This window comes from Ambystoma mexicanum, chromosome 6q (assembly GCF_040938575.1).
Source record: "Ambystoma mexicanum isolate Mex_15411 chromosome 6q, UKY_AmexF1_1, whole genome shotgun sequence".
Taxonomy (NCBI): domain Eukaryota; kingdom Metazoa; phylum Chordata; class Amphibia; order Caudata; family Ambystomatidae; genus Ambystoma; species Ambystoma mexicanum.
The window spans coordinates 30,105,018-30,127,923 of record NC_090937.1 but is presented as its reverse complement, the minus strand read 5'-3'; the positions used below and the strand labels follow the sequence as shown (position 1 = coordinate 30,127,923).

At 46.7% G+C, this 22,906-nt stretch overlaps 1 protein-coding gene across 5 annotated transcripts in view; it reads left to right on the top strand.

Moving 5' to 3' along the window:
* WDFY3 (WD repeat and FYVE domain containing 3) overlaps positions 1 to 22,906 on the top strand; it is a 2,538,776-nt gene that overhangs the window by 2,262,744 nt on the left and 253,126 nt on the right. For all 5 annotated transcript variants that reach the window (XM_069630405.1, XM_069630406.1, XM_069630403.1 and 2 more), the window contains 2 exons: positions 5,917 to 6,071; positions 6,378 to 6,536. In XM_069630405.1, coding sequence (XP_069486506.1) covers positions 5,917 to 6,071; positions 6,378 to 6,536 — 314 coding nt within the window. The remainder of the gene's footprint in view (positions 1 to 5,916; positions 6,072 to 6,377; positions 6,537 to 22,906) is intronic.

Genomic DNA, 22,906 nt, shown 5'->3' with positions numbered 1-22,906 from the left:
TGCATTTCTGAAGGCAACCCAAGTGTTCAGAACTTCCTGAGGGTGGGTACATTTGGCCTTTTTCCAAGGACAGGTAGTCAATGCTTGGATCCTTCGAAGGTGAGGGGTCATTGGGGCCATATCTGTGATTCAGTTGAACAGCTTAAGATGCGATGTTGAAGAGAGACTGCAAACAAGCATTTCTGTGCACTCACTGAAGATGCTGCTGTGACAAAGAACTACAGCTCTAACTGAAGAATGTTGCAACTGTATGGGTCAGTGAAGCAGCAGCTTCAGTACTGTCAGGTGCAAATAGTTTCTGTTGGAGGTAGTTGAGGTAAGCAAGGGACTCTTGAGTCTCTTGTGAGAAATGAAAGCCAGACACAAAGTTGTCTTGTTTTTGGTTAAAGACATTATTATTTAAAAATGCGTTGGGAAAATGCCTCACTGGCCCTGTTCTAGAGAGGAACCTCCCTACCCAAGAACAAAAAACCAAAAAACCAAAGGATCTGTCTGTGTCAGGATGTCAGTAACTGAAAAGCCATACTTGTGTCCAAAACGTCCCTTCCTGACCCTCACACTATAAACAAAACAACAAAGGGGTGAAAGGAAATGTCTTTCACTTGATGTTGGCAAAATGTTCTCCGATATAAAGACCCTTTGATCCAGAGGGTGGTCACCTTCCCCAGGATTCTTAAATAGGATGGTAAAAATGTCTCTTTAGCTAACAGTTCCTTTTTGTCTTCACTGGACACACAAAGTTCTTGTTTAAGCAGTACGTTCTGTAACGGTTTTTCTGGAGCATTTCTTGTAACTTTGCAGAACACCCGTGATACTCCCCTGCCAGGAATCTTTCTACAATTTCAGCTGCCTGGTGTACTTACCTGCCAGGAGCTTTGTAAAAGTTCACAAGGTGAGGGTTTTCCTTTCTCCCCCCCTTTTTCACTCGTGCAGGCTTTGTTTTTCAACTACCTGGTGTACCATTTCCCCCCTGCCAGGACTTTTATTATGCGTTTCAGTTCTTTGGCTATACCACAGTAGCATATACCATGAGGTGCTTGGTATAGCGGTCTATGGTAACATTTGCTCAAACCTTTCCTACACTAGCATCTCGTGCATCTGTACTTCTCGGTCTCGGGACGATAGCTCAGGGGTTACGTGCTCTGCTTGAAAGCCAGACGACACGCAGCAACACAGGTTCGATCCCCAGGTCCGCGCTTAGAAACCTCTGGGTATTAAGCGCGTTATAAATAACCAAACATATCCTATCATATACGTGATTGGGGTTTGCCTTTGTACTTTGTGTTGACTCCATTCAAACAAACTTCGGGTATTTTCTGCATCAGCAATTTCGTGCCACTCAAACATTTGTTGGGGCGCTTGTCCGAATGCCCCGGGGTCTCCAGCTGCTTTGGGCAGACTTGCCGGTTCGTTCCAGCATCTCCGATTCTGCTTGCGCCTATGTGGTGTGGTTCCTTCACCCGCTTTCCACTTTGGAGTGTGCATATGTTTTTCCAGTGGCCTGCACAGCGACTTTCCTTTTTGGCCCGCTGTCTCTTCGAGCAGCCCAACATCCAGGAGCTCCGGCATGCCTCCCAGCGTCTCCATGGCCCTTCTAGCTCGAATGCAGCATTTCTCCTCCTGTCCCAGCGGCCTTCTCCGTTCCACAACACCTGTCCATGTGCGTCACTTTTGTGAGCCTCAGCATATGGGGTTCAAGATCTTCTCCTGCACTGCTGGATCCAATAGTGTTGCTCCAGCTTTAAATGTCCCATGCTCTGAAAACTTGGAAAAACAAATGGCCTGCATGTTGTACTTGGAGTGTGTAAGGAAGGCATGGTATCAAAGTAAGACGGACACAAGTTATCACAGTTCAAGGGTGTTTATTGAACTGTAAAATGGGTGAGATAAACGCCTAATCTAAACCTAAATCTAATATGGGAGCAAGCTATGACCATGAAATAATAATACATTCCTAGTGGAGTCTAGTCCAATAAAAAGGCCCTATACTAAGAAAACCTATTGCCAATTCTTACCGCTATGCTACAAAAGAGTGTAGGATAATGTTCACAAGAAAATAAAGAAGTGTTCACAAAATAATAAGTCAGGATGTCATGGCCGTGATCTTCCATCCCCCACGTTTTTTTTAACGGGACATGGCGGGACTCGGCATGAGTTTACAGTTCCTTTTCTCTATATCAGGGCCTTCTGTGCCCATGTCTTTTCTCATGTAAAGTCTCTTGCTTCAGAACAACTGATAATTCAAAACAACAACAAAAAAGTTCCTTCTGCTGATCTTAACGTCGGGTGATTACCCCTCACCCTTGGATCCCCTCAGCCGGTCTCTGATCCTTCTCTGTCGTCAGCCTCCCTCAGTCAGGCTCAAACCAACCACTCACTGTGGACATCCCTCACTCAGGTTCATACTTGTCATCACAGTATAATTCAATTAGCTTCTTCACAATATGGGTTTCACTTCCCTTAGCTTTGCTCTTGATGTCCCTCAGTCGCGTTCACTACCGCCTTTCAATCACAATCTCCTCATTTGTAATAGTGAAAAAGTCTCAATGTCTTTTTAAACAACCATCTAGTTTTAGTTGGGTCCCCCTCGTCTGGGTTCAGACCTTCCAAAGCACTTGCCAATTTTAAACTGAGACTTCTGAAAGGCAATCACGTCTCGCTAGGTCACTCTGTTAGCCTATGGCAAGTTCGGCCTTAACAAAATCAGTTTGCACAGTGTTCCCCCTCAGCCGAGCACAAACGCCTGTTTCACAATTCCCTCAGTCGTGTTCACAATTTCCCAATCATCAAAACCTCTGCAGCATGTCAAGGACTTTGGATTGTACAAGGGGTTTGACTTGACCCTTGTAAGACCACCTTGACACCTCACGTCGGCCTTCCCTATGGCCTCTTGGTACTTGTAGTTTCAATACTCTTTTAGTTCAACACAGTCTCTTTGTTCAGGAGTGGGACTCCAGCCATAGACCTCTGAATGAGCACCCATGTGGCGCCAGACTATTCCATCTCTGGTACCAAGTTTGTACACAAAAGACATCTGTATATTATTGATCTTATGTTGCCACTGCAACCTTGAGCCTATCACAGTCTGGCCCACTATCCGGTTCTTCCAACTCACAGCTGTGAACACATTTATTTTGCTGCTGGAATCAAGGACAGTACCAAGATGGCAACTGCGTCTCCCCGCCCGGGCTATCAGTGCAGGAGAGTTCCATGTGCCGCTGACATCCGTCACACTATTCGCCAGCTGTGATTCCCGGTCTTATGTTTCTTTTATCGGAGGCTTCGCGAGTCTGAGTTGAAAAGGACAAGGGCAACTCCCTCCTTGATGTACTTTCAGGTCTCGCTGCATTTCTCCTCTGTTTGAACTGCCGTCCTGGAATAGCGGCTTCATGAAAAGACTGCTTCCTGGATAAAATGTCCCTACTTACATTGGGGAACAGTACATTATGGCTGTTCTCATGCCCAAGTCTATTTCCTAGCAGCAGTTTTCAGAATCGTTTCACTAACCGATGGGTCACTGAGGATGCAGCAACACCGCTTCCTGCACATCCTAAACTCCCAACAGCTTTGTGAGGCAGTCTATATTTCCCTGATCACGGGCACTGCTTCTCTTTGAGTGTATGTCACCACCTTGCTTTGTAAGAACCTCTGATTCTCCTTCTGCGAATGACCACCATCTAGTTGAATCGGGAATCCCAATACTCTTAAATTCACTGCTTTGGCAGCTTCTGCAGGGTTCTCTTTCATTCATCTGGAGCATTCTGGTCAGTGCATACTGGTGGGATTGTGAAAACTAGATGCTCCCAGTTCAGCCATGGAGGTTTCCATTTAAGCGGTTTGTACCACTGTAGCTATGCAGCCCTTTGCATGCAATAGCCAGGAAGATGTCTCGTCTGTTTACCTCTCCAGTATGGATTGCAGCTCCTGTATGAAGCCAAGATCATCATCTCCCTCTCTGCGAGTGGCAGTTTTCACTCCGGAGACATTCTGTTGCTTAGACACTTTGCCATTGTTTTGGAGGAGTAAATGTTCGTAAATATGTGCATGTTTTCTTGTTTCCAAATATAACAGGTTCTTTATAGAAAATCTGTTTGACTGCCTTTTAGTAGGTGAAATCGCTTGCCTTAGTGGATTAGTGGATGATTTTGCAAGTCGAATGTATCATAAATTCACTAATTCATCAATGCAAGAATTAGTTTGTCCACCCTTGCTTGGATTTTGAAAGAATTTGTGTAATGCGGTTGAGGAGGGGGGTTGGCTGAGGTCAAGCCCGTCATAAGCCTTTTATCCATTTATTGTGTGGATACTATGTGTTGAAGATGTGCAAGTTCCATTATCTTGCTGCACTTGCATATGAAGTAACACCATTTTACAGTGGTGAAATATTTGCACACCAAACAGGTAAGTCTGACTTCTGTGGGAAATTTTAGTAGCAATTAAATATATTGTATCACTACCTTATTATGTCAATAAGCGTACACTTTGCTTTTGTGTTTTGATGTAAGGATGTCCCTTGTTGGTTTAAGAGGGCAGACATGCTTAGCATGTCTCCACCATGCCACCCTGTTGTATGCTGCTTTTATATATTGCCATAGTGTTGCAGTCCTTCCTAGAACAGCCCCTTCTCTCCTTGTTAGAAGCGTTGGATTGAATGGCGCTGCAGTCAGGCTCCCAGTAGTGGCAGATGCACTCCCACACCTCCAGGTGGCTGGACTGCAACATAGATCACTCCTGCAGTCAGGCAGACGTGCAGCACCTCCCGTATCTACTGGTCCTCACCAGTGATCACCCATGCACAGGAAGCCACAGTGGAAGTAGTGGCATTAGGAGGACTGGTGCCACAGCCCCTCCACTGACTATAACACCTTGATTCTGTTCTTTTGGCTGTGGGGCCATCTGTTGCTGGCCAGGATTCTGTTCTTTTGGCTGTGGGGCCATCTGTTGCTGGCCAGACCCATCCGGCAGATAATCCCAACATCTCTGGTTGATGCTGAAGGAACCCACTTTTGCAATCTTTGAGTCTTTGGTGCTCCAAGGCTGCTTCTTCATTTAGACCACTTGGAGTCCCAAGACTTACCTGTGGGTCTTGGTTCTGTTGGTCAAATGCTTAAGGTCTCTGTTGCAGACCCCTGCTTATATGTCTCTGTACTGCAAGTTCCCTGGCTGTTGTCATCGGACTTGCTCTATGAAATCTCCTGTTCTGTGTAGTGGTCAGTTACCCTCAGTTGACTGGATTTCGTCATTCGGGTGCTTGGGCTCTTTGTGCAGACCTGGTATATTCACCCATACTTTTGCATTGGGCCATTGATCTTCATTGAAAATCACTGAACCAATCAGGAGTTAGCCATGTTGCATATTTTGTATTGTTGTGTGTGTCCTAACGCAAGTCTATAATGTAATAGTTCAGTCCGGTCACTTTTTACTGACTATTGTCTACGTCGAAAAATGCACATACTTCAATGTAAAAATGGTAGATATTCTTGTTGCACAACTCTCTTGAAAGAATATATTTTTACAAATCTATTGTGTGCACATGCTCTTATTGTGTATCTTGAAAGTGTTTACTGTACCTTTTCTTTAACTGTCCTTCTCTTTCGGGACTTTGTCTTGACTGCTCAGCCATACTACCACTTGGAGAGTAAGGGTAGCTCAGAGGTAACACCTTGTAAGCCACTTCGGAGATATGTCTGGACCCTAGAAATCGAGCATAAGAAAATTGCCTTAATGTACAGTTATTCTACTTTTTTTGCATAGCAATGCCATCACATTACTTACTGTCTTTATTTGCCAATTTGAGCCCCCTTTCCTGGGCCACAACTAAACCTCAGGATGAATGTTTTGTCACTGCACTGTAAGAAAATAGCACTCCTATCTCTGGTTTTGAAATATTGCACATTATCTTTTATCTCCTTTAAGAATTGAAAGAACCAGTGGGACAGATAGTTTGTACGGACAAGGGTGTCCTGGCAGTGGAACAGAATAAGGCTCTGGTACCACCAACATGGAACAAAACATTTGCGTGGGGCTATGCAGACCTCAGCTGCCGTCTGGGGACCTATGAATCGGATAAGGTTTGTGAGCTGAAATTGGCTGTTATGCTTTTTATTTGTTTTTAAATCGTCTATATTAAATTATTTATTCCTTTGTAGCCAAAGTTCAAAGTTGCTTTTTCATTTAAATTTTCTAAATTTTGCTAAGGACAGGGTTATTGTCTTTTCATGACATTTTTCATTGACTAACATTGCAATGTGATGATCATAAGAGCTGTGGAGGGATGGTCTGAGTGTATATTTTGAAAGTGACGCAGTATGTTGGAAGCTAGACGTACAGTTTCAGGGTGCAACTTGAGCAGTAACTCTTTGTCGACCTCTTTGTAGACAGTTGTCGTCTACGAGTGCCTATCCGAATGGGGGCAAATTTTATGTGCCATCTGCCCGAACCCCAAGCTTGTTATAACCGGAGGAATCAGCACCGTGGTCTGTGTGTGGGAAATGTCAACATCCAAAGAAAAGGCCAAAACGCTCACTCTTAAACAGGTAACATAAAACTCTTAAAAACAGGTAAACCATGGATTTTTCATATTCTAGAGACATTGATGCATAGGAGACAGATAGATTGATGTATGTATTTCCCCGTCATATCCATAGTATACACTGGGAATTTGTTCTGGTTCACTGCTCCAGCACATCTTTGTTCTGGGAATTTGAATCTGTGTTTTTAATAAATTATATTTCTTACTTGAGGCGAAGAAAGATCTGTGACTTGTTTCAAAATATGTCTGGTTCCTTATTGATGTTAGTGAGAGGATTGTTATAGATCTGAAAATAAATGGTTGGTGTGTTGCTTTGTAACAGATAATCATTCCGCACAAAGCTCTAAATGGTATCCAATGATATTATGTATCTTTTTGCTTTTTCGCCCTTCGATTTTAAGATCGCCTGGCTTATTTTTGTGGCCAGAGGGTCAGCAAAACTTTTTTAGTATATGTTTCTATGGCAACCCACATGGCTCCAATGACTGGGGTGATTTTTAAGCACCCCATTTTAGCCTTACGGTGCCCTACATTAGTTTTAGGGAGTAGGCTGGTCTTGGCTGTGATTTATTTTGGTCTCACCATGGGTACACACATATTTACTGCATCAGTAGCTCAATGATCCTTTTTGGTAGCAGTTAGGAAATATTACATTTTTTTTACTTTCCTGCCATAGACCTCCATGGTACACCCTAACATTTTCATATTGTCTGCTGTCTAACCTAACTTTTTGGAGGCAGTTAAAGCCTTCCACTTTACTTCCCTTTCTTTTTGCTCACTTTTATGCGAAAACGGATCCGTCCTTAAGACTATCAGCTCTGCTAGACTATGTCTCCCTTAGTGGAATCCTTGTATTATTAAAGCTGCAGACATCTCATTAAAGTGAAGTGTGGTTTGGATACTTTGTATCCTTAGAACTGTTACTTTTGTAACTTTGTGGTTACAAGCACAATGGGTACGGGATGGGCTGTGGGAGGTGGATATTTTTCTACTGTGCTTTTGGCTTTTTACTTGTGCACTATTTACATTTTATTGCATGTCATTAACTCTAAAATTGCAGTTTCCAAAGATGTTTGCCTGTCCTTTTGTCACTTTTTGCAATGGCCGCCTTCCTGCCCTCTGCCTGTTAAGATGTTTTGGGGTAGATCGATTTCATCCTAATAGAAAAGTGAAATTAATGTTGCACGCACCATATTAATATTAAGAATGGATGCAATATTGTTACAATGCTGTAGTTGTTCATGTTTTTAGGAAACGTGAATTGAGGTTTGTCAAAGGTTACTTTTAGTGTTAGTTTGTGTCTAGTGGGGTATATTTTAGATTTGCATACATGGAGCAACATATATTGTGTAGATAGAATATGAGAGCACATTGTGCAACTTGGCGCAAAGAGATTTAAAAGCACGGAAACTTCATCTAAAGTAGAAAAAGGCTCTTGAATGAAAGATAAGGGGATGCAGTAGTTTTGAACACACGTACATAAAAATAAACCTGCACACATTTTTATTCGGGAAAACTGGCTTTCCAAAGGAGAGGTTAGAGGAGTGATGGCTGCAAACACACGGGAACGGCTATTTGGAGGTGAAATAGAATGGGCCAGGGTTTTTATTTTGGAAATTGTGTGGGTGAAGAAGCAGCTCCCACCCGTCACTGTCAATCTAGGGTTAGTGGCTAAAGCTATAACAGGGTGACTGGGAGCAGAGATGAATGTGGACCTATGAGAAGGTCACATATATTTGCAGGCACAAGACTATAATGGGGACAGAGGCCAGAATGATTGAACTGTTGATCATGCACGATGAAAAAGTGAGAGGACGCCAAAAATAAATGTCCAGAGTGTCAGAGTGCTTGGAAAAAAACATGTTGGTGCCCGATCAAAGGAGTCCTTTTGTTAGCTATCTATAGCCTCATAAAGTGTGCATACATAAACCATGCATGTCAGATTTAGGACTATAGGTCTGTGACCATGTCAAATCTGTACTAAAAATGTATTGTATGCCTTGTTAGGGTTGTGTGTCTTGCAGGGAGAAACCAAAGAAGAGAGTTGGGCTTGGATATGCAATGTCATGAAAATTGTATGTCTAATGGGATGGTGCCACAGTGGAAGGCAGCCAACGAGATTGTGGGGGATTAGATTTCATTGACTAGAGCCAACCCATTTGTATTTTGGGTAATGACTTGTAAGGCAACATGAGGGAAATTATATATACTGTGTCTGTTCTGTGGTTCAGATAGAGACTCTGGTTAGTTCAATCTCCTAGGAGTTGTCTAGCCGCTCTCCCAGCGGCTGTTATAAAATAAACTTGGTTTAATGACCGTGTGCATTTACTGCTTGAGAGGTGGGCTATTGCAGAGATCCGAGATCAGCCGTGACAGATGGATATCTAAAATCAGCCCTGGTTGGAGGATTTTGGGAGGCCACCCTATTATGGTGAACAGGGAAGACACTGTGAGGTTAGCCAAACCCCAATCAAGATATCAAGATAAGGTAGTTGAGCAGTCGAGGCTTAGTCTCAGGGAGGGTGCAAGAGGGGTCTAGGGCTACAATGAGTCAACACAGAGAGCAACAACAGCAATTCCAGTTATAGAGTTAGTATAAAACGACAATTATTTACTATGCCTTTAGTTTTCACACTAAGCATATAAAAGTCACAGGTAAATATTGCCACACAAAACCTTACAAAACATATATACACATTCACCATTTGGAGAATAAAAATAGCATATGAATCAATTGCCAGTGAAAAGCAGGTAAGTAGTCGGATAAAAGGAACATATGTAACCTAGGCAGAACTCTTGTGAATCGACACAAAAACTACTTCCCTCAATCTTATGAAGTCCAACCCTAAGATGATTTGGTGCTTTGTGCCCACACATCACCAGTTCCAAAGTATAACTTCATCAGTTAAGTTTATATAGCTGTGGTGATAATTACTGAAAGTTCCCAAGTAAGATAAACGTTCAAGTAAGTACTCAACTCAACTCGACATACTAGGGTAGGCCTAGGAAAGGATTCTTAACCCAGATTCCCCCACCAAAGATCAGGTCAGAATGAGTTTAGGGTCAGGACTTTAAACCCTATATACCCATGGGAGAAGGCAACAGCAAAGTCAGAGTTCTCTGGATACCACGGTTTGAAGTTACAGACTTTATTGCAGGCTTGTTCTTTTGTTCTTACAGCGAGGTTTGGCTAGACTGAAAAGATCATTTGTTTCTAGGGATTTTGTTTCCGTCGGTCGCGGTGCACCCATCTGTATCGACCGCTTCCAGGTCAAGACAACTGAAGACTTCTGTGGGAGATGTGGGTATGGGACGCCTCATGGACACGAAGAAGACTAAGATCCAACGAAGGTCAACATGGTCAGGTGACTTGTGGTAGATGCTGAAAATCTGCCAAATTCCAAGGCTCTACTTGGAACAACTGCTGCAGCAACATAGCCCAGGAGAGAGCTGATCAGTCTACTGGTTGATTCAGGACCACTTCCAAAGGCTCGGCAGGCATGGATCCTCAAGCAGGGGTTCAGACTGGTTGGTCCCACCGGTCCAACCTGCCCTCCAATCATACCCTGGGGCACCCAAACAAAGGCTTTGATGGCCAGCCAATCTGGTTGGCCCCCAAAATGGGTCAAGTCAGGTCCACCTACACAGGATGTCTAGTGGACTGGTTTATACCAGTCCAAACCACAGCAGAGGTTGCAGAACTAAGGTCATAGTGAATCCATGTGTGAACAACAGCTATTTTCAGTCCTGCCTTGAGGCTTCGCTAAACAAAGAAAACACAGAAACATAATGATTGAGAGCAGTGGTAGATAAGATGGATGATAAAAATTAACCATGGGGGTTGATTCTGAGTGGCCAACGTGTTGTGGTGAACAGGACAAGACACTGTTGCCTCTCCAAACCCAGTCAAGTTAGAGTAGCAGAGTAGTAAGTCTTAGACTCAGGAAGTTGTGAGAGTGATCTGGGGCTACAATAGGACACATTTGGAGCACTCAAATAATTCCAGTAAGAAAGATGATGCACAAAAATATAAAAGTATTCATCAGGTCTTTAGAATACACGCTAAACCTTAGGTAAGTATTCTAACAAAACTACTATCTTATGCATATATGCATTCACTAGTCAGGGTTCTGCTCAAAACAGTTATGCAATAGTTTGCAAAGTTAAGGCAACACTGTAAATAACTGTGCGGTAAATTAAGTGAGAAAATAAAGCAAACCATGTTTTAGGGGCGTGACTAAATGGCTGCGTGAGAGGACGTGTCCTTGAGGAGCTCACGCAGATCTGACATCGATCCTTTGGAAAAGCGACGTTTCCAGGAGACAATGCATGCGTCAGCATATCCATGGATTTATGAATAACTGGTACATAAATAGAGCGCTGAGATGGTCCGATCGGCGGTGGGAAAGTTACAGCCACTGAAAAGAAGTATGGGCACCCGTGACTTGAAGACTGGCAAGATGGCGGACAAAGGACAAAGGGACATAAAATGGCCGCAGTGCCGTGGCCGAACACGTAGGCTGGTGCGGCTGAGATTAAGCCCGCTGCAGCTGGATGGAACATGTGAAGCCCAGCCCGTGAGCCGACTAGAAGACCCGAGCAGAGGGGGGTCCTGCTAGACCGGGGAGCAGGTACCGTGGCCCACAACACGTGGAGGAGTAGCAAGGGATCTCTGTCAATATCGATCGTGGGACACTGCGTAGGGCCGGAGCGGATCGCCCCCAGATGTGCTGCAGCCACTGAGTGCGGTGCGATGGAGCAGCTGGTGCCGCACGCCCAGAGCTTTGCTGTTTGACCTCGGGGCTCCCATAGGAGCAGAGACCTCGCAGTGCCTGGGCCTGGGGGGGCGGGACAAGGCAACAAAGCGCCAGCCTTTACAGTGATCCGGATCACCAAAGGGAAGGTGCCGGAGTCTTCCCTGCACGGCCGCAATGGAATTTGCAGTAGCTAGACCCAGCAGGAGCTAAGACTGGCCGGGTTGAGACCCGTTACACCTGGGAACCAAGTAGCGAGACTGCAAGAAGGCCCGGAGCGGAGATCTCCCCAGGCACTGGAGGATCCGGTGGACAGCCGGAGTGCCCCGAGAGCGGCGCCCAGCTGGTCTCCCGTGGAGCACCAAGCAAAAGCGCAGGAACGCGCACCCAGTTTTGGAACACACGTGTGGGCACAAGCCCCCAACATATCACAGCACCCGCAGCAACCGAGCGGTTGCCGGCGTTAATCGCAGGCTGAGGAGGGGAAGCCTGAGTGCCGAGTCCTGGGGACGGACGTGGGATGCACCGGGGCCGGTTGAGCCATGCACAGAACGCCAGGCGGTACCCGAAGGCTCAGCCTTCTCCAGCAAGAATTGCCAGAGATGATCACCTGGCGCCAGAGCCCCCACGCAAATAGCCACGAAAGTGAGATGGATCAACGGGCCGCCATGACAGGGTCCCAGTATTGAGAGATCCTATTGCCCATAGAACGGTTGATCAACACAGTGCACCCCAGGGCCTATGCTGAATACCAGGGAGCACGCATAAGGTGGCCTACGCTGGAATGGGGCCTGGAGAATGCGCTAAAGACACTACCGTTAGTCAAGAAGCCGCAGGGTTCTGTCAGGGCCTGGAGCTGATGCGTTTGAAGCCAGCGGATGCGCCTGACTACCAGCATCTGAGAGAGTAGCAGCTCATGCTAGGTCGACTAAGCCAGCCTTGGCACGTGGGAAGACACAGCCCATTCCAGGAGCATTACAGGTAGTCGGCATATATCTCTGACACGGTTGGATTGGGCCCAAATACCAGGAACCGTTCAACGTTGCTTAGGCCTTAAGGTGAGTAGTTGTGTGCTGGCCCACACCTTGTTGGTACAGTACAATGTCTAATAAACCCATAAGATTGAAGAGCAAGCAGCCCACGCTGGATGACTATGCCAAGACATTGCCTGGGGCAGAAGGGGCCAGGAGTAAAGATAAAACCCCTGCCGGGAGTACAGACGCATTGGGCACAAACCAGGAGGTGCTCGCCGCAATTGCGGACCTGAAAGTGGCCTGGGAGGCTAAATTGGGACTGGCCATGAACAAACTGAAGGCGGCACTGGAGCTTAAGGTCGGGGTGGTCCAGGAAAAGGTAAACTTACTTAGACAAGACTTCAGAACATTGGCGGAGCGCACCGGGGACTTGGAAAAGGAGGTGGCCCCGAATACAGCAGATTGCGCCGCCCATAAATCCGAACTTCATGCCCTAGTGCAGCGAGTGGGCAACCTAGAAAGTAGAGCGGAAGAGGCTGAGGGACGCACCCGAAGGAATAATACCCGCATCGTAGGATTGCCAGAGGGAATCGAAGGGCCTAACCAAACGGAATACGTTGAAACTACGTTACTGCAGGAAATAACTGGAGGGGTGCTGACCCAGGGGTTTGCGGTTGAAAGAGCGCACAGGGCTCTGATGATGATGATGATGATGATGATGATGAGGAGGCCGCCGCCAGGAACCCCTCCCAGGCCAATGATTGCAAAGATCCTGAATTACCGGGATTGAGAAAAAATACTCGAATTGTTCCGGAATGGCAGAACGATAGAAACGGGGACAGAGAAGATAACCGCATACCCAGACTACACCTTGCAGGTGCAGCGCAGACAAATGAACTTTGGGGCAGTGAAAAGAAGACTGTGAGAAACAGGCCACAAGTGCATGCTGATTTACCCGGCCAAGCTGAAGGTGTTCCACAAGAACAGAACTCTGTTTTTTGAAACTCCAGAGGGTGGCTGGATATGCAGAGCTGCCCCCAAGAATCGGGTATCCAGACAGGAGATGGGGAAGATAAGTAATATGCGGCTGTGGCACCCAGGGTGACATAGCGCAAGACACTGGGACTGGAATATAGCACTAGATATGGCATATGGGAACGTGCTGTTTGGAATACACATGAATGCATGATCCGATTGAACTGACAAATCTTATTCAAATAGCGGGGGAGCCAACCCTTGTGCCCCCATAGCGCTAAGCTTAGTTAGGTCACCGGTAGTCCAGTGACACCCTGCTGGGTTCTTGTCCTCGGCACTCCGAGGAGGGACCAAACGCAGGTGGGCCTGAGATCCAGGGATGGAGCTGGGCATTTGTTGGGGTTAGGAGAGGAGGGGAAGGTAAGGGGTTGTGTGCAGTGCGTTGAAGTTGGGGAAGGGGGGGAAGGGGTGGTTGTTGGGGGTGGGAGGGACGTGAGCCAAACTCTGTGTTATCAGGAGCGAAAAGGGAAACTGGGAGGTGAGGCGGGATATCAAGCTAATGGCTTTGGGTAATCTTAGAGTGGTGACCTGGAACGTGCAGGGCCTCAATAGTTAGCTAAAACGTAATAAAGTAATGATGTATCTGAGGAGGATGAGGATTGATATAGAATTACTACAAGAAACCCACCTCACCAAAGAGAAACTGGAGGTGGTCAAGAGGAAATGGAAGGGAAGTGTCACGGGAGCCACATACTCAGCGTATTCAAGAGGAGTTGTCATATGGGTGGCACCGCATGTGCCGTTTCAGCTGCTCCGGTCGACAATAGACCCGGAAGGCTGAATGGTGGTGGCGGAGGGGCTGCTGGAGAACCGAGAAGTGAACATCATAAATGTATATGCCCCCAACCAGGGTACTGCGGCTTATTTTAGGTCTTTATATAGTAAAATCAGCCCCCTGCTGGGCGGCGCGATACTATGGGGAGGTGATTTCAATTGCACCCTGAACCCCAAGATGGATAGGCCAGACAGTAAGCTAGATAAACCCATCCCGGCAGCTAAAGCTTTGTGGGCACTGTTGACAGACTTCAAACTGTAGGATTTATGGAGACGGCTGCACCCAACAGATAGGCAATACTCACATTACGCAGCACTGCATACTCACATTACGCAGCGCCGCATGACCTGCATACTAGGCTGGATTATGTGTTCGCTGTGCCAAGACAGCAGGAGAAATGATGGGTGCGGAATATAAAGCCACGGTGCTTTCCGACCATTCCCGTTTGGTCCTGGAGTGGCGGCACCATCCCCCCAGGGCGCGTATCCCGACGTGGAAGCTTAGAGCTGAGGCCCTACAGGACTCAGGATTCCGAGAGGACCTAAGGGAGGCCATCACGGAATACTTTGACATTAATACGGGCAGCGTGCAATCTGTGGGAACAGTATGGGAGGCATTCAAGGTGGTGGTGCGTGGAGTAGCAATATTAAAATCTAGGGAACACCAAGGAGGTATAGAATGGGAATTGCAGGAAACAGAAAGGGAGCTAGAGGATTTGATGCGTAGGGGGCGGGGAGACCACCCGGGAAGACAGGGTAAAGATGAGGGAGCTGCAAAAAGCTAGCAGCGAGCTCGGGGATAGGCTATGTAAGCTGAATTATAAGAAATACGTAGAAAGGCAGCATGCGGGTTGAGACAAGCCGGGCAGATTGCTGGCCTGGTTATATAAAAATGAGACACCCCGACCAGAGATTAAAGAAGTCAGGGGTGAGGAGGTCCAGATCCGCTATACCCAAGAGGGTGTGAACGAAGAGTTCCTCAGATATTATAAATGATTGTATGAGGACGCGGGTGGAGACATGGGTCAAGAAATTCAGGAAACACTAGAAGATATAGGTCTGCCCACCTTACATGACTTGGAACGAGAAGATTTAGATGCCCCAATCACCTCAGACGAACTGGAGACAGTGATCCAGCACCTGCCCACGTGCAAAGCGCCTGGGTCCGACAGATTACCCAGTGAATTTTATAAAGCGTACAGGCAGGAGTTGCTCCAGCCGCTGCTGGCCATATTTAATGAGGCTTATGAACGGGGAGAGTTGCCAGAGTCCCTACGAGAAGCGGTGATCATCCCGCTCTTGAAACCGGGTAAGCCAAACACGGACTGTGGGTACTACAGGCCCTTATCGATGCTCAACCAGGATAGCAAAATACTCACAGCGGTGCTCGCCAACAGGCTTAAGAGAGTAATCGGCAGACTGATACACCCAGACCAACCGGGTTACGTTCCTGGCAGAAATATCACTGACAATCATAGGAGGCTACATCCTATTATTGACCAAACAGAGAAAGACCCGGATGAGCTGGTCATTGTGTAGTTAGACGCGGTTAAGACCTTCGATTCAGTGAGAGGGCCATGGTTGATGGAGACCCTGAAAGAGTGCGGGATGCGGCCGGGGTACATGAGATGGGCCAAGATATTATACAGCTCTCCAATTGCAAGGGTTAAAACAGGCGCCATAATCTCAGATAAATGGCGACTTAGTAGGGGGACCAGACAGGGATGTCCCTGGTCACCCCTGTTATATATCTTTGCGTTTGAGCCGCTGGCAGCTTGCCTTAGGCAACAATACGGAGAGGTAGGGATCTGTACGGCGGGAAGCACACACCTAATGTCATTGTATGCCAATGTCATGCTTCTCTACCTGCACTTCCCAGAAAAGAACCTACAATATGTCCTGGAGGTGATGGAATGCTATGCCACCCTGTCGGGAAACTGCCCATTTTGCAGATACCCTGGCGGATCGAGACGTTTCGATACCTAGGCATAAATGTATACCACACGATAGAGGCAGATCATAAATACAACACAGAGAAAGCAGTTGAAGGTATCAAAAACAGCATGGTGTTTTGGTCCAGATTGCCCCTAGCCATGATGGGAAGAGCAGCTTTGTTCAAGATGGTAGTCTTGCCCAGACTGCTACACTTTTTTGTGAATGTCCCGTACTTGATCCCCAAACGTTTTTTTGTCAAACTTCATAGCATGTGCAGGGGGTTCATATGGCATAATTGTAGGAACAGGGTGGCCCTTTGGAAATTACAAAATTTGTGCGATAAGGGGGGTATAAACCTGCCGAATTTTGAACTGTATTACTTGGTGGGACAGCTACTAGATGTAGCTAGTTGGTTGTCTGAGGATGAAACGGCGGAAGCCAGGCTTTTGCGGAGTGACGCTGCCCCCTACTTCCTAAGAGAGACAGTGTGGTTGCCTAAAATAAAAGTACTGGAGATGGCGAGGTTGCTGGTGCTGGGCTGGGAGGTCTGGCGTAGAGCATGGCGAACTGTGGGTGTCCCGGACCCGCTCTCTCAGCAGGTCCCGTTGGTGGTGTTATGTGGAGGAGACTCCCAACTGATAAAAGGGGTCCGCAGATACTGGGAACCGGTGGGCCTGGCCACCCTAGGGGACATATGGCAGGAGGCAGAGGCATTAGGATTTCAAAGATTAATGGAGGAGACCGGGGTGCATAAAGGCCAAAATATTACTTATTCCAGAAGGTTGTAGGTCATATGGTCGAAAACAAAAGGACCGAATGCCTTTTGACCGACAGTAAACTGATCGAAAAAAAGGGTCGATTTTTTTTTTGTTTTATTTTATTATTTTTTTTTGAAGATTTTTTTTGAAGATTTTTTTTTATGTGGGGGTTCCCCCAAACCCCTGTTTTCTTCGTTAAAAACATTTTTCTACCAACCCAAACTAAAAAATATATATAAATAAATAAAATCAACCTTTTTTTTCCGACCATTTAACTGTCGATCAAATGGTCATTCGATCCTTTGTTTTCGACCATTTGACTGGACACCATTCCAGAATCATGAAACTGGTGAGGGAAAGGTGGCCCGAAGCAGTACTTGCAGAACAACCTGATGCCACCATAGAAATGATGTATGATGTCTCGGAGGGCGGGCATGAATTATCTCGGAAATATGAGTTACTGAGTACGAGGGCGGGGAAGAAGTTGCTTCAACTGAGGCATGGCTGGGAGGAGGAGGTGGGTGAACCCATGACGATGGACAATGGGATAGAGCCCAAAGGTACCATAAGAAGGTGTCCCGGTATGCGAGACTTCAGCAGATCCAATTATATGTCACCCACAGAGCATATTTGACCCCCGGTAGAATAGCCAGGTTCGGTGGCTCGGCTGTACAGGAATATCCCAGGTGCGGGGAGGAGGAGGCTGGGTTGCTGCATATGTTCTGGGCTTGCCCGGAAGTGAATAGGTTCTGGATAGAACTGAAAACAAGATTGGCTGACAGAGGGGTAGTGCTAGACGTGGGGTCTGCTTGGGCATGCATGCTTGGGAGCTTTCCCAGGCCACGTAACCTAAGGCATATTAGCAAGATGAAGGACCTGGCTTATATCTTGGCCAAGCGTAGAATTGCAATGTGCTGGAAAGCGGCCCACCGGCCTAGATTGGAGATGTGGTGGGCAGACCTCTTGAAATGGGTAGAGGCAGAATCGGCTGCCTGGTATGAAGCAGTCACTAGAGGTGGGGAGGAAGAGGTGGGTCCCCTGATGGCTTGGAGGCAATTGGTGACTTCAATTGTGAGCCTCCCCCCCCCCAGGCCGACCACCAAGTTGATGACATGGATGAGATGCTGATAATAGAGACGCCTGAAGACGCTGATCACAAATGTCCTAACTGGCTGTAATGTTTGAAGTGTTGTTTGTTAAAATAATAAAAATTATTCCCAAACAAAACATGTTTTAGAACCAGTATAAACTGGTAAGTAAATTAGGTAGATCTAGGGTCTAGTGCCCAAAAGTCACAGGTTCCTGCTTATGCACTTTTCAGATGGTTTACTGCGTGATTCACAAACCAGAGTCATTGAAGCCAGCAGAAGTTGAATAAAAAGGTTAGTACATTTTGTACAAGTTTCTCTCCAAATTCCACCACTCTAGGGGAAGCCCTGCGGTGCAGGAGGGCAGGAGATCCTTGACCAGACCACCACTGTTCTTAGTCAGGCAAGGCAGAGATATGGTTAGGACTTTACACCCATCCAACCCAATGGCGGGGAAGTGAAGGGGGCAATAGAAATAGCTATGCAAACTCACTCTACTAGGATCTTTTCAGCAACCACTTCAGGAGTTCCTGAATCTGTTGGGCCCGCTTACTTCTGTACTGTTCCTGCTGAAGCGAGGTCCATGGGCTGTGGATGCAGAGTTCCCTTTCGGGACTTTGTCCAGCTAATCTGAGGTTCCAGGCTCTGTGATAAGTTTCTGAAGACTAGACAGCTGGGCACCTTTTGCAGGACAAGATGAAGACCTTCACTTGACAGGCACACCTCAGAAGACCTCCAGGACATGATAAAGATGGATTGGAGAAGGAGTCACCATGGTCAGGCGGCGACAGGCTGTCTTCGCTTGGTGAACAAAGGAGCTGGCCCTGCAGAGCTCCTCTTCTGTCATGAATGGTGAAATTTCAGTAGCTAGGCATCTTGTTACCAAGTTGAAGATCCTTCAAGCTCCAAGGATGCTCTTGGAACGGTGATGTCTGCAGCGAGGTAGCCAGGACAGAGAACCGGTCAGTCCGTCTCTTAGTCCTGGAATACTTCTTAAGGCATGGATCCTTCAGCGGGGGTCGAGATTGGTTGTTCCCACCGGTTCAGAGGTTGAGGCACCAACGAAGGTCTTCTTCAGATCAGGCAGAAGAGCAGGGTTTTTACTGGGACTTCACTGGAGTTGGTGTTAGTCAGCTGCAGAGGTCATCCTCGGATCATCAATTGGCTGCTATTCTTTGTAGAGCTCTTGGCTCTGTAGAGGAGGAGCCAAATGCTACCGGAAGTCTTCCTCCCACACCCCATTTTGCCTATATGTTGGAAACAGGAAATTGTGACATGCACAACACCAATAATGGTCCCTATACCGCAAAGAATCCTTGAAACAAGGTATCTATTGAGAAAGCCCTATATGATGTACTCGCAGAGAAATGACAGCCTCTTAAAGGAGGTTCCAGAAGAAGTGTGAAGATGAATGAAAAAGAAGACTGGTGATGTCACATAAATCAGAAATGACACACACAGAAGTGATGGCGAAGTGGAGAATTGGGCAACATTTCATGTGCAGAATGAAGATTGCACATGCAAAGAGCACTGTAGAAAATGCAAGCCATTTTATAATTGTACAGATGCTGAAACGCAAGTAGATTAAGTAATCGTGAAGGCTGGCTAGACGTAATGAAAAGACTGCATGCTGTGCTGCCAATATATATGTACATAGAATATGGATGTTCCACGTCATGTTTTAGCAAACTAGGACCCCATGAACAGAAGGGCTGAAAGTGTGGCACAGTAGAAGAAAACGGCTGACAATGAGGGAAGATTCGAGAAAGGTTGTCTGGCCCAGTGTCAAGGGTTTGGGCAGCCAAGAAACTGGTTATCTATTCGAGAAGATCCAATGAACCTGAGAAACAAGGTGAGCTCCTGTTGAGGTGTAATTGAAAAACATTTTAAGTGCCAGATTTTACTAATTTAATAGTGTTAAATACGAAAGAAAAAGCTCAAATGCGGTCTCCAGTCACATGGTCTAGATGAAAATAAACTTTGGGCAAGCTACACTGAGACTTGCAGATAAGACCATGCTCACACACTCTTCTATTCTCAAGTGCAGTGATACTTTGCAAGGCCGAGTTCCAAGACAAGTCGAATGGTAGAGAGCAGGAGTGATGATGTGCTAATTGGGTGGGGAGGCATGGTCAAGTCTAACCCACAAGCACCTGGGATACAAGCTTGTGTGCTGCTAGCGAGTTGAATATTCCAGAAGGGTGCAAGCATGGCAACCAATCGGATAGGGCCACATAGCAAAGAAACCTATAGTTTGAAAGCCAATGAAACGTTTTTTCCATGATGGTGAAGATGACTTGCTCTAGGGGTGGGCATATCTGTCCACCTGACCTTAGAGACCCAATCACAATCCTGTCCCCCATAGAAAGTATACGTAGATGCTCCCCTTAAGCCTATCACAAACCCAACTGGGTTTTCATATTCTGCCACGTAGTATGATGTCAGTGATGACGAACATTTACTATATAAATGTAATTTTTTATTAAATGCTTTGAGAACTCCTGAGAGAGATTTGAGCGAACGTCCGTTGTACAATTGCAATTAAAACAGTACATTTTTTGCCAACTTCCTGAGTCAGTCTTATTATTGGTGTAAGAGTAAAATCTGCATCCCCCACCCATCCCATATAGCGCTACCTTGCTTAACCCTTTAAGTGCCATGGGTATTTCTCCCCAGTGCCAGAGCCTTTTTTGGTGATTTTGGTATGTGGCCATTCAATGGCTTGTAACTTTTTTGTTACATGAGATATCTCGGCCAAATTTGGCTCCTTTTTTTCCCACATGTAGGCGGTCGTAACGCCACCCAGGAATCCCAGGTTGCTGTAGGGGGGTGAGAGAAAATAAGGAAAATGTGCGAAAATTTTGGGTTTTTTCAAAAAATGCCAATAAAATGATGAACAAAGAAGCCTGTGGTTTTTTCCTTGTAAGAGCTAGGAACAAATGGTTTGCTGTGCTGAGTTCCCCAATGTGTTGGCTTTCAGGAACAGGTTGAGTGGAAATGGAAAAAAATTATTTTGATGGGGATATCAACCGTTTTGTGAGAGGTAGGCGATTTTTGCCATTTTTGCCAATTGGACATGCATGGACGGAATGGAAGAAAAGGGCAGGAAAGCCAAATTGGAGGACAGAAAGGCATATATTTCTGAAAAGTAGACAAAATTCCAAGTTTAGGAAGGGGTGATTTGTATAGGTCAGGCAACAACTAGGTAGGGGAAACTGCCATCGAATGGTGGAAAAGCGGGAAAATGACTGAAAAAAAAGGTATGTGTTGGACATGGTTGGCTTGGTACGGCAATGGCTTCTATGAATTTTGAGAAAAGCAATGCTCCGCTACATTCCCCCGACTCTTGCAGTTAGGAGAGCATACCATTTTTGTAGTGTTTGTACAAAACAAGCAATACCACAAGCCAAACACTGAACCATGGTACACAGGAGTTTTACGCTCACGGCCTGACCAGACGCACTTAGCATGTGTAAATTGGGAAAACCAATGTGGTGAGGAACGGCAGCCATACATTTTTTGAAAGAGCACAGGCAGACCTTTTCAAGGGTAGGTGACTTGTGCAGGTTACAAAAGTGTATGGTGGCTAAAGCAGCGACTAAATGTAGGTCACATTTGGGAAAAGAAAGGGTTGTGAGACAAAGGGCTCCAGCAAATGGGTCAAAACGTTATGAAAACCACACAAACACAACACATGGCCTACCGTCCCGCGTTCCCACAGGTGTCCCGATGAAAACGGTACCTCACATGTGTGGGTGCACCTACCTGGCCGCCAAGGGGAAAGCCCAAAACACAAGTAACCCCAAGTCTGTTTTCACACCGGAAATGTCACACTCTCCCATCATACAGATATGGGCCTCGGGTGTCCAAGCCACCGAGGAAAACAGGGAACCCCATGCATTTCCGAAAAGAGGACACCCGTGGGAATCCGCAGAGGTATGATATGCCCAAATTGCCCCAGAATTTATTACCCAGACACCCCCGCAAAGTCCGAAATGTGGGAAAAAATACGCATTTTCCTCACATTTCGCTCGACTCACCCATCGAAACACGCCCCCAACAACACATGGCCTACCGTCCCGCGTTCCCACAGGTGTCCCGATGAAAACGGTACCTCACATGTGTGGGTGCACCTACCTGGCCGCCAAGGGGAAAGCCTAAAACACAAGTAACCCCAAGTCTGTTTTCAGAGGGAAAACTCAGACATTCTGCCGACCGGCACAATGTACAGATATGGGCCTCGGGTGTCCAAGCCACCGAGGAAAACAGGGAACCCCATGCATTTCCGAAAAGAGGACACCCGTGGGAATCCGCAGAGGTATGATATGCCCAAATTGCCCCAGAATTTATTACCCAGACACCCCTGCAAAGTCCGAAATGTGGGGAAAAAAACGCTTTTTCCGCAGATTTCGCTCGACGCACCCATCGAAACACGCCCCCAACAACACATGGCCTACCGTCCCGCGTTCCCACAGGTGTCCCGATGAAAACGGTACCTCACATGTGTGGGTGCACCTACCTGGCCGCCAAGGGGAAAGCCTAAAACACAAGTAACCCCAAGTCTGTTTTCACACCGGAAATGTCACACTCTCACATCATACAGATATGGGCCTCGGGTGTCCAAGCCACCAAGGAAAACAGGGAACCCCATGCATTTCCGGAAAGAGGACACCCGTGGGAATCCGCAGAGGTATGATATGCCCAAATCGCCCCAGAATTTATTACCCAGACACCCCCGCAAAGTCCTAAATGTGGGAAAAAATACGCATTTTCCTCACATTTCGCTCGACTCACCCATCGAAACACGCCCCCAACAACACATGGCCTACCGTCCCGCGTTCCCACAGGTGTCCCGATGAAAACGGTACCTCACATGTGTGGGTGCACCTACCTGGCCGCCAAGGGGAAAGCCTAAAACACAAGTAACCCCAAGTCTGTTTTCAGAGGGAAAACTCAGACATTCTGCCGACCGGCACAATGTACAGATATGGGCCTCGGGTGTCCAAGCCACCGAGGAAAACAGGGAACCCCATGCATTTCCGAAAAGAGGACACCC